The following is a 17202-nucleotide window of genomic DNA, read 5'->3' as shown; positions in this document are numbered from 1 at the left end:
ACTGCGTCCTTCCTTCACGCTGCTTCGGTAACCCCACTTTATTCTTCCTTCATGCTGCTTCGTAAACCCCACTGCGTCCTTCCTTCAGGATGCTCCGGTAACAACACTGCGTCCTTCCTTCACGCTTCTACGGTAACCCCACTGCGTCCTTCCTTCAGGCCGCTTCGGTACCCCACTGTGTCCTTCCTTCACGCTGCTTCGGTAACACCACTGCGTCCTTTCTTCAGGATGCTCCGGTAACCACACTTCGTCCTTCCTTCACGCTGCTTCGGTAACCACACTGCGTTCTTCCTTCATGCTGCTTCGGTAACCCCTCTGCGTCCTTCAGTCAGGATGCTCTGGTAATTCTACTGCGTCCTTCCATCATGCTTCTTCGGTAACCCCACTGCGTCCTTCCTCTACGCTGCTTCGGTAACACCACTGTGTCCTTCCTTCACGCTGCTTCGGTAATCCCACTGCGTCCTTTCTTCAGGCTGCTGCGGTAACCCCACTGTGTCCTTCCCTCAGGATGCTTTGGTAACAACACTGCGTCCTTCCTTCACGCTGCTTCGGTAACCCCACAGCGTCCTTCCTTCAGGATGCTCCGGTAACCACACTGCGTCCTTCCTTCATGCTGCTTCGGTAACCCCACTGCGTCCTTCCTTCAGGATGCTCCGGTAACCACACTGCGTCCTTCCTTCACGCTGCTCCGGTAAACCCCACTGCGTTCTTCCTTCATGCTGCTTCGGTAATCCCAGTGCGTCCTTCCTTCAGGCTGCTTCGGTAACCCCACTTCATGCTTCCTTCATGCTGCTTCGTAAACCCCACTGTGTCCTTCCCTCAGGATGCTTCGGTAACAACACTGCGTCCTTCCTTCACGCTGCTTCGGTAACTTCACTGCGTCCTTCCTTCACGCTGCTTCGGTAACCCCACTGCGTCCTTCCTTCATAATGCTCCGGTAACCCCACTGTGTCCTTCCTTCATCCTGCTTCGGTAACCCCACTGCGTCCTTCCTTCAGGATGCTCCGGTAACCCCACTGCGTCCTTCCTTCACGCTGCTTCGGTAACCCCACTGCGTTCTTCCTTCAGGATGCTTCGGTAACCACACTGTGTTCTTCCTTCACGCTGCTTCGGTAACCTTACTGCGTCCTTCCTTCAGGGTGCTCCGGTAACCACACTGCGTCCTTCCTTCACGCTTCTTTGGTAACCCCACTGCGTTCTTCCTTCAGGATGCTCCGGTAACCCCACTGCGTTCTCTCATTGGTTATCTTCGGTAACCCCACTGTGTTCTTCCTTCAGGCTTCTGCGGTAACCCTAGTGCGTCCTTCCTTTAGGATGCGTAGGTAACCACACTGTGTCTTCCCATTAGGTCTCTTCGGTAACCACACTGCATCCTTCTTTCACGCTGCTTCGGTAACCCCACTGCGATTTTCCTTCAGGCTGCTGCGGTAACCCTAGTGCGTCCTTCCTTCAGGCTACTTAGGTAACCACACGGCGTCCTCCCATTAGGTCTCTTCGGTAACCCCACTGCGTCCTTCCTTCAGGCTGCTCCGGGAACCCTACTGCGTCATTCCTACCATTGCCATGAGTATCTCATTATGAGCATTTAGAATTTTTTTTTTCCATCCAAGTATCTTATCGACCAAGAAATTAAACACATTTTCCATAATCCTGCTTAATATTAATTTTAGCAAGATCTCTAGTACATAATTCCCATGTTCTGATATCACCCAGAGTGATTTCTTTTCGATTGAATGATAATCATAATTATTAATTTAATGTTCACTTTGTCATAAGAAGTATGATCCATTTTAAAATGGTTTACAATGTTGCTTTATTTGCAGCCTTTTATTGCAGTATCTGTTTGCAGTGGTCCGTCTCGTCCCTTCCCTGTCTTTGCCTTCACTGAGTATATGATAGTAGTATAGCTTGGCCGGTCCGGAAACAGGCCTTAAGGCTGTGGTGCCGGTGCGGTGTCCGCCATCTTGGATTTGTGACGTCACGGCGGCCATCTTGGATGGTTGTGACCTTGACCTTTGACCTTGACCTTGAATTTGATCCTCAAAAATCGCCAAAATCCGCCAAAATTGGGCAAAATTTGCCCAAAATTCCTCAAAAATCGCCAAAATTTCCATTTCTGTGGAAAAAAGTTCCGCCAAAACATCTTAAAAAATTCCACAAATTAAAAATTTCTCATTTCGAGGGAAAAATTTCCCGTTTCGAGGGAAAAATTCCCGTTTTTAGTCCTTAAAAATCCCAGCGGCTGAAAATTCCTAAAACTGGCTTAAGCATCCTTAACTCAAGCCTCAGTTAAGCCATTTCTAGGAATAAGGATACCATGAACGCCATCTTGGATTATGTCGCCACCGTTGCAATTTTAGTTACGGTCGCCATCTTTAACTTTTTTATTATCCGATTTTAATAAATAAAATTAAAATTTATTAAAAAAATTCAAATACTAAAAATTTAATAAAAATATTTAAAAAGCATACTTTTTCGACACGGAGCTCGGAGTCCTCGGTTCGAACCCGACGAATGCAAAAAAATAAAAATGACGACCGATCCTTCCCCTGTGGCGGGGGTGCTGGCAGACTGACCCCCACCACTTATGTCAATGCACATATACTATCAGGTAGTATGACGTCATGTCCGCCATCTTGAAATTTGAGACACCATCTTGAAAATCTTTATTTATTTTCCGAATTTAATGAAAAAAATTCCAAAATTCATCAAAAAATTAACGTATTTAAATTCTGTTTGATTATATCGATGTACGTCCTTGGTTCGATTCCCGACGAGAGTAAACAGTCGATCCTTCCTCCATGAAAGCTACCTAGACTGATCTATCACCACCAATACCAAGGTATATATCGTCAACTGGTATGACATCATGTCCGCCATCTTGTCTTCATCCACTGGAGACCACCATCTTGTTTTCGTCTGCTAGAGTGTGCCGATATCATGTAGTATAATTATCTGGTCACCACACCTTTGACCTTGACCTTGAACTTTGACCTTGACCTTGAAATTTGACCTTAAACTTGAAATTTGACCTTGACCTTGAAATTTGACCTTAACCTTAAATTTTGACCTTGACCTTGAACTTTGACCTTGACCAAATATTTGACCTTGACCTTGAAATTTGACCTTGACCTAGAAATTTGACCTTGACCTTGAAATTTGACTTTGACCTTGAAATTTTACTTTGTCCTTGAAATTTGACTTTGTCCTTGATGTCCATCACGGATCCGTCATTTTATGTTCAGTACATGCTACCAGGAGCGACCACCTGCTGGAGTACACCATCTTGTGCGTGTACTCGTATTACCATCATGCTAGTTTTATTCTAACATGCTACAGTGCAGTAATCATTTATTACTGAGGTACCCACCATCTTAAAATTTGACCGCCATCTTGAAATCATGTAATTATTTAGCTAGAAATGCGGGAAAAATTCCAATAGTCACCGAAAAAATCATTTATTAATTTACAAATCGAATCGATGGATCCCTGTCCACGGTTAGATTCTTGACCAGAGACAGTTGTAACTAATTATTAAATAAATGTTAGGTTCTGTTTTCCATTACCTTTCGCGGAGTTTATTAATCATTCACTCTACGAAAATCAACTCAAGTCAATATACCGGACCAACGAATTAAATCAGTGCCGATTAGCCTATTATGAAAGTCTAATTTTTCAATAATCTGAATAACATATAAGCCGTTCATGTACAAAGCCACACATATAGATCAATTGCCTTCAGTCCATGAGACCGAGTCATGTCATTATCAGACGTATAGGCTAGTCATTTCAGGACCACATGACCTTCGTAATCCATCATGGCATTTTTATACATTCTAAAGGACCAAGTAACCTTGTAAAATATTTTAGTAACACCAAGAGGTGATAAACTAGTAAATATTCAATCACTACATTTTGTACTACGCACAGTCAACAAAAAAGGAAGCACCAACAACGAAAAGGCAGCACATTTGGAAGCACCGACTACGAAAAGCAGCACATTTGGAAGCACCGACTACGAAAAGGCAGCACATTTGGAAGCACCGACAACGAAAAGGCAGCACATTTGGAAGCACCGACAACGAAAAGGAAGCACATTTGGAAGCACCGACAACGAAAAGGCAGCACATTTGGAAGCACCGACAACGAAAAGGCAGCACATTTGGAAGCACCGACAACGAAAAGGCAGCACATTTGGAAGCACCGACAACAAAAAGGCAGCACATTTGGAAGCACCGACAACGAAAAGGCAGCACTTTGGAAGCACCGACAACGAAAAGGCAGCACATTTGGAAGCACCGACAACGAAAAGGCAGCACATTTGGAAGCACCGGCAACAAAAAGGCAGCACATTTGGAAGCACCGACAACGAAAAGGCAGCACATTTGGAAGCACCGACAACGAAAAGGCAGCACATTTGGAAGCACCGACAACGAAAAGGCAGCACATTTGGAAGCACCGACAACGAAAAGGCAGCACATTTGGAAGCACCGACAACGAAAAGGCAGCACATTTGGAAGCACCGACAACGAAAAGGCAGCACATTTGGAAGCACCGACAACGAAAAGGCAGCACATTTGGAAGCACCGACAACGAAAAGGCAGCACATTTGGAAGCACCGACAACGAAAAGGCAGCACATTTGGGAGCACCGACAACGAAAAGGCAGCACATTTGGAAGCACCGACAACGAAAAGGCAGCACATTTGGAAGCACCGACAACGAAAAGGCAGCACATTTGGAAGCACCGACAACGAAAAGGCAGCACATTTGGAAGCACCGACAACGAAAAGGCAGCACATTTGGAAGCACCGACAACGAAAAGGCAGCACATTTGGAAGCACCGACTACGAAAAGGCAGCACATTTGGAAGCACCGTCATCGAAAAGGCAGCACATTTGGAAGCACCGACAACGAAAAGGCAGCACATTTGGAAGCAGCGACAACGTAAAGGCAGCACATTTGGAAGCACCGACAACGAAAAGGCAGCACATTTGGAAGCACCGACAACGATAAGGCAGCACATTTGGAAGCACCGACAACGAAAAGGCAGCACATTTGGAAGCACCGACAACGAAAAGGCAGCACATTTGGAAGCACCGACAACGAAAAGGCAGCACATTTGGAAGCACCGACAACGTAAAGGCAGCCCATTTGGAAGCACCGACAACGAAAAGGCAGCACATTTGGAAGCACCGACAACGAAAAGGCAGCACATTTGGAAGCACCGACTACGAAAAGGCAGCACATTTGGAAGCACCGACAACGTAAAGGCAGCACATTTGGAAGCACCGACAACGAAAAGGCAGCACATTTGGAAGCTCCATCAACTAAAAAAGGCAAAAAGGAAGCACAAGTTACGAGATCTAAGTCTTAGTAAGAAATCATAATACAAGAAATAAAAACATTACATTCTTATAATTTAAATTATTTATTTTATTGCTTTACATTATACAAATGCAAGTAAAACAAGTCAATATTGTATGTAGCAGGCATTCCTCAGTTCCTTGAGTATGAAGGATATTTCTTTGATGCACGAATAGTTTCCTGCACAAAGCGAACCATGTAGAAGTCTTAGCCGGTCAACCAATATGTTTGGATCTTTCCATGATGTGTAATCATTCTCTTCTACCACCATCTTCCTTGCACCTTTATAATAAATATTATGATCTATGGTGTCTTCCGTTTTACCACCAACCTCAGGGTAACTTTCATGTTTGAGACGGTGATCATCACAAGCTTGATCAGATTTATTTAATATATCACGTCGTTTCCATCGTTTCGGTCTCAGGACACCGCCACATTCTTCGATCTTGGCAGCTTTAGGTGCTTCATCATAGTCTATGTCTTTGTCAACAGCCTCAGAGTCACTGTAACAATCACTGTAGAAGGAATCGTCTTCACCCAATTTACCGTAATAATTCGATGTTGATGATGTTGAAGTGTCTTCATCGTCTTCGTGCTTCCTTTTTAGGAGTCCATCATTTTTACAAAGTAGGAAAGATCTACTTGAATTCGGCTGGAATATATTCTCACTTTTCACGTTAAGGATTCTTCCATTGTCTTCATTCTTCCGTAAATCATGTCTACGCGACTACGAGCCATGAGGTTACGAGACTACGTGACTACGAATCTTCAAGTTGACGAGACTGCGAGGCTACAGATCTACGAAGCCTCTAGAAAACGAGTTTACGTGTCTGCATGGATACAGGAATACAAGTCTGCATGAGTTCTTGACTACGAAGCTACTCGTCTACAAGGCTACAATTACTACATTTGTCTTCGACGGAATTTTCTCTTTTACTACATCTGCTCCATCACCATTATGTTATAAGATTACAAGGCTACTTGCTTACGTAGCTTCAAGTCTACGAGGCTCCAATGCATCATGACTACGAGACTACGTGCCATGAGGTTACGAGACTATGCGATTGCAAGTCTTCAAGGTTACGTGATCCTGAGGCTATAGGACTACCAAGCTTCCAGAACGTACGGTTACGAGACTGCATGACTAATTGGCGGCGCGGCTACGAAACTCCATGTCTCTAACTGACTACAATAGCACTATTCAGTGGTGAGAGTTAATTTATCTCATGCAAAGGTACTTGCTGCAAGTAGTTCCGCTTTTCAACATCAGATGGCGTCACGTGTTGCTTGCAGGTAAATAATATTTATTTCTTATATGCGGGATGCTCACTATCGATCGCATAAGAAGGATGGCTTCGTTAGTCTCCAAGGAGAAGGAAGTTCGTCCTTCCTGCTAGTGCTTCTCAGATTTCTCACGGTCCACCATCTTGGATTGCGACGTTACGGCGACCATCTTTGATGGGTGTGACGACCTTTGACCGAAACCGCAGGAATGATCGCAAGCACTCGGATTAATCATCAAAATATTGATAAGAATAATCAGGAGCACACGGAAAAAACCATCACAATATTGATAAGAATAATCAGAAGCACACGGAGAAAAACGACACATGTTTTCTTTGATATCATAAAATTACAGGGAAAAAAATTCAAAAATAAAAATAAATTAATAAAAAATTTAAAAAAATTTAAAAATACATAAAATTCTGGCTTGTACTAAAACTCTATCTTTGCTCAACAATGATAAGTTTACAAGCTAGCAGAATCAGTTTATGTATTTTTTAATTTTTTTAAATTTTTTATTAATTTATTTTTATTTTTGAATTTTTTTTCCCTGTAATTTTATGATATCAAAGAAAACATGTGTCGTTTTTCTCCGTGTGCTTCTGATTATTCTTATCAATATTGTGATGGTTTTTTCCGTGTGCTCCTGATTATTCTTATCAATATTTTGATGATTAATCCGAGTGCTTGCGATCATTCCTGCGGTTTCGGTCAAAGGTCGTCACACCCATCAAAGATGGTCGCCGTAACGTCGCAATCCAAGATGGTGGACCGTGAGAAATCTGAGAAGCACTAGCAGGAAGGACGAACTTCCTTCTCCTTGGAGACTAACGAAGCCATCCTTCTTATGCGATCGATAGTGAGCATCCCGCATATAAGAAATAAATATTATTTACCTGCAAGCAACACGTGACGCCATCTGATGTTGAAAAGCGGAACTACTTGCAGCAAGTACCTTTGCATGAGATAAATTAACTCTCACAACTGAATAGTGCTATTGTAGTCAGTTAGAGACATGAAGTTTCGTAGCCGCGCCGCCAATTAGTCATGCAGTCTCGTAACCGTACGTTCTGGAAGCTTGGTAGTCCTATAGCCTCAGGATCACGTAACCTTGAAGACTTGCAATCGCATAGTCTCGTAACCTCATGGCACGTAGTCTCGTAGTCATGATGCATTGGAGCCTCGTAGACTTGAAGCTACGTAAGCAAGTAGCCTTGTAATCTTATAACATAATGGTGATGGAGCAGATGTAGTAAAAGAGAAAATTCCGTCGAAGACAAATGTAGTAATTGTAGCCTTGTAGACGAGTAGCTTCGTAGTCAAGAACTCATGCAGACTTGTATTCCTGTATCCATGCAGACACGTAAACTCGTTTTCTAGAGGCTTCGTAGATCTGTAGCCTCGCAGTCTCGTCAACTTGAAGATTCGTAGTCACGTAGTCTCGTAACCTCATGGCTCGTAGTCGCGTAGACATGATTTACGGAAGAATGAAGACAATGGAAGAATCCTTAACGTGAAAAGTGAGAATATATTCCAGCCGAATTCAAGTAGATCTTTCCTACTTTGTAAAAATGATGGACTCCTAAAAAGGAAGCACGAAGACGATGAAGACACTTCAACATCATCAACATCGAATTATTACGGTAAATTGGGTGAAGACGATTCCTTCTACAGTGATTGTTACAGTGACTCTGAGGCTGTTGACAAAGACATAGACTATGATGAAGCACCTAAAGCTACCAAGATCGAAGAATGTGGCGGTGTCCTGAGACCGAAACGATGGAAACGACGTGATATATTAAATAAATCTGATCAAGCTTGTGATGATCACCGTCTCAAACATGAAAGTTACCCTGAGGTTGGTGGTAAAACGGAAGACACCATAGATCATAATATTTATTATAAAGGTGCAAGGAAGATGGTGGTAGAAGAGAATGATTACACATCATGGAAAGATCCAAAAATATAGGTTGACCGCCTAAGACTTCTACATGGTTCGCTTTGTGCAGGAAACTATTCGTGCATCAAAGAAATATCCTTCATACTCAAGGAACTGAGGAATGCTGGCTACATACAATATTGACTTGTTTTACTTGCATTTGTATAATGTAAAGCAATAAAATAAATAATTTAAATTATAAGAAACTAATGTTTTTATTTCTTGTATTATGATTTCTTACTAAGACTTAGATCTCGTAACTTGTGCTTCCTTTTTGCCTTTTTTAGTTGATGGAGCTTCCAAATGTTCAGCCTTTTCGTTGTCGGTGCTTCCAAATGTGCTGCCTTTACGTTGTCGGTGCTTCCAAATGTGCTGCCTTTTCGTTGTCGGTGCTTCCAAATGTGCTGCCTTTTCGATGACGGTGCTTCCAAATGTGCTGCCTTTTCGTAGTCGGTGCTTCCAAATGTGCTGCCTTTTCGTTGTCGGTGCTTCCAAATGTGCTGCCTTTTCGTTGTCGGTGCTTCCAAATGTGCTGCCTTTTCGTTGTCGGTGCTTCCAAATGTGCTGCCTTTTCGTTGTCGGTGCTTCCAAATGTGCTGCCTTTTCGTTGTCGGTGCTTCCAAATGTGCTGCCTTTTCGTTGTCGGTGCTTCCAAATGTGCTGCCTTTTCGTTGTCGGTGCTTCCAAATGTGCTGCCTTTACGTTGTCGCTGCTTCCAAATGTGCTGCCTTTTCGTTGTCGGTGCTTCCAAATGTGCTGCCTTTTCGATGACGGTGCTTCCAAATGTGCTGCCTTTTCGATGACGGTGCTTCCAAATGTGCTGCCTTTTCGTAGTCGGTGCTTCCAAATGTGCTGCCTTTTCGTTGTCGGTGCTTCCAAATGTGCTGCCTTTTCGTTGTCGGTGCTTCCAAATGTGCTGCCTTTTCGTTGTCGGTGCTTCCAAATGTGCTGCCTTTTCGTTGTCGGTGCTTCCAAATGTGCTGCCTTTTCGTTGTCGGTGCTCCAAATGTGCTGCCTTTTCGTTGTCGGTGCTTCCAAATGTGCTGCCTTTTCGTTGTCGGTGCTTCCAAATGTGCTGCCTTTTCGTTGTCGGTGCTTCCAAATGTGCTGCCTTTTCGTTGTCGGTGCTTCCAAATGTGCTGCCTTTTCGTTGTCGGTGCTTCCAAATGTGCTGCCTTTTCGTTGTCGGTGCTTCCAAATGTGCTGCCTTTTCGTTGTCGGTGCTTCCAAATGTGCTGCCTTTTCGTTGTCGGTGCTTCCAAATGTGCTGCCTTTTCGTTGTCGGTGCTTCCAAATGTGCTGCCTTTTCGTTGTCGGTGCTTCCAAATGTGCTGCCTTTTCGTTGTCGGTGCTTCCAAATGTGCTGCCTTTTCGTTGTCGGTGCTTCCAAATGTGCTGCCTTTTCGTTGTAGGTGCTTCCAAATGTGCTGCCTTTTCGTTGTCGGTGCTTCCAAATGTGCTGCCTTTTCGTTGTCGGTGCTTCCAAATGTGCTGCCTTTTCGTTGTCGGTGCTTCCAAATGTGCTGCCTTTTCGTTGTCGGTGCTTCCAAATGTGCTTCCTTTTCGTTGTTGGTGCTTCCAAATGTGCTGCCTTTTCGTTGTCGGTGCTTCCAAATGTGCTGCCTTTTCGTAGTCGGTGCTTCCAAATGTGCTGCTTTTCGTAGTCGGTGCTTCCAAATGTGCTGCCTTTTCGTTGTTGGTGCTTCCTTTTTTGTTGACTGTGCGTAGTACAAAATGTAGTGATTGAATATTTACTAGTTTATCAACACTTGGTGTTACTAAAATATTTTACAAGGTTACTTGGTCCTTTAGAATGTATAAAAATGCCATGATGGATTACGAAGGTCATGTGGTCCTGAAATGACTAGCCTATACGTCTGATAATGACATGACTCGGTCTCATGGACTGAAGGCAATTGATCTATATGTGTGGCTTTGTACATGAACGGCTTATATGTTATTCAGATTATTGAAAAATTAGACTTTCATAATAGGCTAATCGGCACTGATTTAATTCGTTGGTCCGGTATATTGACTTGAGTTGATTTTCGTAGAGTGAATGATTAATAAACTCCGCGAAAGGTAATGGAAAACAGAACCTAACATTTATTTAATAATTAGTTACAACTGTCTCTGGTCAAGAATCTAACCGTGGACAGGGATCCATCGATTCGATTTGTAAATTAATAAATGATTTTTTCGGAGACTATTGGAATTTTTCCCGCATTTCTAGCTAAATAATTACATGATTTCAAGATGGCGGTCAAATTTTAAGATGGTGGGTACCTCAGTAATAAATGATTACTGCACTGTAGCATGTTAGAATAAAACTAGCATGATGGTAATACGAGTACACGCACAAGATGGTGTACTCCAGCAGGTGGTCGCTCCTGGTAGCATGTACTGAACATAAAATGACGGATCCGTGATGGACATCAAGGACAAAGTCAAATTTCAAGGACAAAGTAAAATTTCAAGGTCAAAGTCAAATTTCAAGGTCAAGGTCAAATTTCTTGGTCAAGGTCAAATTTCAAGGTCAAGGTCAAATATTTGGTCAAGGTCAAAGTTCAAGGTCAAGGTCAAAATTTAAGGTTAGGGTCAAATTTCAAGGTCAAGGTCAAATTTCAAGGTCAAATTTCAAGGTCAAGGTCAAAGTTAAAGGTCAAGGTCAAAGTTCAAGTTCAAGGTCAAATTTCAAGGTCAAGGTCAAAGTTCAAGTTCAAGGTCAAATTTCAAGGTCAAGGTCAAATTTCAAGTTTAAGGTCAAATTTCAAGGTCAAGGTCAAAGTTCAAGGTCAAGGTCAAAGGTGTGGTGACCAGATAATTATACTACATGATATCGGCACACTCTAGCAGACGAAAACAAGATGGTGGTCTCCAGTGGATGAAGACAAGATGGCGGACATGATGTCATACCAGTTGACGATATATACCTTGGTATTGGTGGTGATAGATCAGTCTAGGTAGCTTTCATGGAGGAAGGATCGACTGTTTACTCTCGTCGGGAATCGAACCAAGGACGTACATCGATAAAATAAACAGAATTTAAATACGTTAATTTTTTGATGAATTTTGGAATTTTTTTCATTAAAATCGGATAATAAATAAAGATTTTCAAGATGGCGTCTCAAATTTCAAGATGGCGGACATGACGTCATACTACCTGATAGTATATGTGCATTGACATAAGTGGTGGGGGTCAGTCTGCCAGCACCTCCGCCACAGGGGAAGGATCGGTCGTCATTTTTATTTTTTTGCATTCGTCGGGTTCGAACCGAGGACTCCGAGCTCCGTGTCGAAAAAGTATGCTTTTTAAATATTTTTATTAAATTTTTAGTATTTGAATTTTTTTAATAAATTTTAATTTTTTTTATTAAAATCGGATAATAAAAAAGTTAAAGATGGCGACCGTAACTAAAATTGCAACGATGGCGACATAATCCAAGATGGCGTTCATGGTATCCTTATTCCTAGAAATGGCTTAACTGAGGCTTGAGTTAAGGATGCTTAAGCCAGTTTTAGGAATTTTCAGCCGCTGGGATTTTTAAGGACTAAAAACGGGAATTTTTCCCTCGAAACGGGAAATTTTTCCCTCGAAATGAGAAATTTTTAATTTGTGGAATTTTTTAAGATTTTTTGGCGGAACTTTTTTCCACAGAAATGGAAATTTTGGCGATTTTTGAGGAATTTTGGGCAAATTTTGCCCAATTTTGGCGATTTTTGAGGATCAAATTCAAGGTCAAGGTCAAAGGTCAAGGTCACAACCATCCAAGATGGCCGCCGTGACGTCACAAATCCAAGATGGCGGACACCGGCACCGGCACCACAGCCTTAAGGCCTGTTTCCGGACCGGCCAAGCTATACTACTTATGATAATCTATTACGAACCTAATGCTTCCTGTGGAAGATTCCATTTAGTTCACTTGCCCCTGAGAGATTAGCTGTAAAATGAACTTCTCACAATTGCAAGTAGAAAATGGATCGTATTTGAAGTAGTAAATAAAGGAGAATAAGTTTGCTTAAAACCTACCCTTTTTATTTTTAATTATGATTTTCATTATTTTCTTTTGATATCTCAGAAATAACAAAATTATACTGATCAGAATTAAATGATCATGGGGGAGGGGCCATAATAAATTATCAATTACAAAAAGATTATAAATTTGAACGAATTTAACAATCGTGTTTGCACAAAAAAGAATAAAACATAAATAAATAATATAGTTAACTCTTAATCCAACCAATGCGGGACTATATATAATTTGATTTCAACAATATCTGATCATTGACTGTTCCCTGGCGTTGACTACGAGCGGGAGATACTCGCAGCATCCTTTCCAGAGGGAAATGCGTGAATTTAGTTGACTGCCAGGATGGGATTGATCCGGGGAACACCCTGCGCTTCAGCACCATCTCTTCGACCCTACAGTCTGGGGGTGGGATGAAGTTGATCACTCTCTCGGAAGCTGCAAGAGTGCTCGCGGTAGCCCGACGCGAGACATGGTACGAGATTAGCTAGTAGTCTGCACTAATGGCGACAAGCCAACTAGAAATTAATAAAATAAAATAAAAAACTTAGGAACACTCCCGAACTTTCGGGATCACATTCCTTAATTTAGTCGCGGCGAGGTAGCCTGTGAATAAAGTCGCGGGCGATAAGCTGCGGAGAGATGCGACCGTGTTGACGACAGGAGGACAAATTACTTAATCTATAGGGCTGCTTGTAGTCAAAACTTGGGCTGGGCCAGAGGTCCGGAGGCTTAGGGAGTAGGGGGAAAGGACCCTGATTGGCTGGAAATAGTGCGCGTAGGGCTCGCTCTGCCGACCAAAAAAAAAGTAAAGATGGTGGCTGGTAGCCTAACTTAAGTGTCATCGGAGGTTAATCGTGCTCTGTCGGAGAAACAGTGAAACCGACTCGGGGTTAGTACACAGAAGTACCGCGACGGAACTAACATAACCCTGGCTATTGTGGGACCATCTGCTTCAAGCTAAAGGGAACTAGAGAGTGGTGTGGTAGTGGCCGGTAGAGGTCTCACTCCAGAGCCGCACTAGTTAAGTTAGTTCTCCTCATCGCCCAGAGATGGAGCAAGCAGGCCGTTCACCGGCCAGCGATATGTCCTCGAGGCCTAGGGAGGTAAATGGCCCCGGTCGTTGCATCTGGGCGTAGTTCATGGAAAATTATGGAGGAGGGTAAGCTGGCTCGTGAGAAAAGTCTGGGCGCTGATACGTGTCCGACAGCCCTGGAACAATAGAATGGAGCATGACTGGAGCTGCCAACCTAAGCTGAGCTCTGGGAAGTGGGCTGCCCTGGGAGGACGCTGAGAAAAGCATTCTCGGTCACGAAGCAGGACACTGTTACTTGTCATGTTCTTGGCCCGAGGCGGGGAGTAAAATGATGGCTAATACTAGTCGAGGCGAAATCACACATGGGTATCGGTTGAAGTGTTGGAAAAGAGTCCAAGCATTTGTAATTCAAAGCTGATATTAAAATTGTTCTCCCTCCACTCTCTCCTACTTAAAACCTACATTATGTCGCTACTCTCTTCCAATATTTTGATTCCAATCTATTTCCTAAATTAAAGATTCGCATCCCACATTTTAAGATATCTCATTCTTAAGTACACACTTTAAAGCAAATTTTTGATATAAGACACATGAAAAAGTTTTTCTAGTACTTTTAGAATGAGTAAAGTCATTAGAGCTTGTCAAGAAATTTTAATTGCTTTACATTTCGTTAATAGTAAGGGTGTAGAAAATCAGATTCACACAATGTGTAGTTAAAGTAAAGGGTAGAAATCAGATCAGATATGACATCAAATCTAGCCAACTTGTACACAGGCTGAGGGATGATTGTACTTGTCTTATGTGGACAGATGGCGGCAGTGAGGGGGCGGGCTCCCTCCAGGAAGACACCATGCCGGCGGAGATGTACGTGCCCAACCAGGAGCAGTGGCTGGAGCTGCGGGCCTCGGGCCAGCGGGGACTGTGCACCTACTGCCTGTGCTGTCCGTCCAGCTGACCGTCCACAGCAGACATGAGGCCGCCACGAGCCGGCTAGTGGGTCCCTTTAGAGGCGAGCAGGACCCTGGTGCTCGTGAGAGGAACTAACTAGACACAACCAGACCACCATGTTGTAATATGGGGAAGCCAGCGGGGACTGTGCACCTACTGCCTGTGCAGCCTTGAAGCCGCCACGAGCCGGCTAGTGCGTCCCTTAAGAGGCGAGCAGGACCCTGGTGCTCGTGAGAGGAACTAACTGAACACAACCAGACCACCATGTTGTAATGAGGGGAAGCCAGCGGGGACTGTGCACCTACTGCCTGTGCAGCCTTAAAGCCGCCACGAGCCGGCTAGTGGGTCCCTTAAGAGGCGAGCAGGACTTTGGTGCTCGTGAGAGGAACTAACTGAACACAACCAGACCACCATGTTGTAATGAGGGGAAGCCAGCGGGGACTGTGCACCTTCTGCCTGTGCTGTCCATCCAGCTGACCGTCCACAGCATCCTTGAAGCTGCCACGAGCCGGCTAGTGGGTCCCTTTAGAGGCGAGCAGGACCCTGGTGCTCGTGAGAGGAACTAACTGGACACAACCAGACCACCATGTTGTAATGAGGGGAAGCCAGCGGGGACTGTGCACCTTCTGCCTGTGCTGTCCATCCAGCTGACCGTCCACAGCATCCTTGAAGCTGCCACGAGCCGGCTAGTGGGTCCCTTTAGAGGCGAGCAGGACCCTGGTGCTCGTGAGAGGAACTATATGGACACAACCAGACCACCATGTTGTAATGAGGGGAAGCCAGCGGGGACTGTGCACCTACTGCCTGTGCAGCCTTAAAGCCGCCACGAGCCGGCTAGTGGGTCCCTTAAGAGGCGAGCAGGACTTTGGTGCTCGTGAGAGGAACTAACTGAACACAACCAGACCACCATGTTGTAATGAGGGGAAGCCAGCGGGGACTGTGACCTACTGCCTGTGCTGTCCATCCAGCTAACCGTCTACAGCCACCATGAAGTTGCCACAAGCCGGCTAGTGGGTCCCTTTAGAGGCGAGCAGGACCCTGGTGCTCGTGAGAGGAACTAACTGGACACAACCAGACCACCATGTTGTAATGAGGGGAAGCCAGCGGGGACTGTGCACCTTCTGCCTGTGCTGTCCATCCAGCTGACCGTCCACAGCATCCTTGAAGCTGCCACGAGCCGGCTAGTGGGTCCCTTTAGAGGCGAGCAGGACCCTGGTGCTCGTGAGAGGAACTATATGGACACAACCAGACCACCTTTTTAAATGAGAAGCCAGATGAGAATGCCTGTTCTTCTCATTTACCACAACTGTGATGCAATGGAAGCCGGTTAGTGAGTCCCATTTGGATGCTAGCAGGGGCCTGGTGTTCTATGAGGGATAGTGGCAGCTAAACATCTCATCCAGTGGGGCTTATTTTAAAATAACCAGACATACTCTTTGCGTAGATTGAAGAGGGTAACTAATTGAATTCAAAAGAAGATGCTCGGTCATGCGGTAAGGAGATACTCGCATTATCACTTCTGGAGGCAGCAAAGACTTTTGCCTGTCTGGGTTGTGACAAGCGGAACTTATTTTTAGTCGCAAGTGCACAGCAGCCATCTTGTTTTTAGGATATTAGGTACATTTCGTAAAACAACAGACTACCGGTTTGCACAGAGAGTTAATGCCAGTGATGTTTCTCAGCAGATTTTGCATATAGGTGGCAGGGACATGTGAAACTTTCTTTAAAGTGAGAATATAGTTACTGCATTAATGGAAGAAAGGTTCCAAAAAAAACTATTTTGTGAGAAAACAAATAGAAGGTGCGTTCTATGCATTGAATGTTAGTCAGGCCCTTTCGGAGGCAAATGGACACTTGATGCTTAATGATACAAAGAAGCGGTTGGTAAGGGTAAGGTTATTTGGAAGAATGTGAAACTCATAGGTCAGAAAACATCATTTGAAAACATTTAAGAATTATTTTAAAGCTTACAAACTGTTATCTTAGAAAGCAGAAGCTATAAGTCTGTGTATAATGGTGATACTGTAGAAAATTTTATATCTGTATTTTTTTTTAAGACAAACGAACATTTTTTTATTTTAATAAATGACCACAATTCGTTGGAGGCGGTTTTCCTGAGAAGACCTCTTGGTGTGTTGTTAAGCAATGCTCAGCATTACACGGAGTTTGATCATTTGTGTTCTCAACTGCCACAGCTGAGGGCAGTAAAAAAAATGTTTGTTCAAGTTTAATTTAATACATTTGAAAGGCCAAATAATTCCTTCTTATTGATCATTTGTCTCCTTTGCTACATGTCGCGACATATGACTAATCTTGTTGGTTTCTTCCTGCAATCATCATTCTTTAAATTATAATTTTAAAAAATTTGGTAGAAATTTAATTATTTTCCCAGTCTGCTAATAGACTGACTTGGTGTGTAAAAGAAAATATCAGTGTCGAGATAAGAGATGAAGTTTCTAACGGAATTTGTCAAAGGTGCTCAAAAAATGTGATCCATTAAAGGGTTTTATTTTATAATGTAAAATTTTTTAGATATAATATATTGAAGGAAACAACGCTTGTAATGCCAATATGTTTTATACTACAGACATTTGTATAACA

General features: G+C 43.5%; 1 protein-coding gene across 1 annotated transcript in view; it reads left to right on the top strand.

Moving 5' to 3' along the window:
• Positions 1-16564, top strand: part of LOC134536536 (uncharacterized) — a 105207-nt gene extending 88643 nt beyond the window's left edge. Inside the window, exon 18 of the mRNA XM_063376268.1 lies at positions 14463-16564. Within this exon, the coding sequence (XP_063232338.1) occupies positions 14463-14608 (146 nt within the window). The 3' untranslated portion in view covers positions 14609-16564. The remainder of the gene's footprint in view (positions 1-14462) is intronic.
• The last annotated feature ends 638 nt before the right edge of the window (positions 16565-17202 follow it).

The sequence above is a fragment of the Bacillus rossius genome, chromosome 11 (assembly GCF_032445375.1).
Source record: "Bacillus rossius redtenbacheri isolate Brsri chromosome 11, Brsri_v3, whole genome shotgun sequence".
NCBI classification, from domain to species: Eukaryota; Metazoa; Arthropoda; class Insecta; order Phasmatodea; family Bacillidae; genus Bacillus; species Bacillus rossius.
The sequence above is the reverse complement of the archived record's forward strand: the minus strand, read 5'-3'. Positions and strand labels throughout refer to the sequence as shown.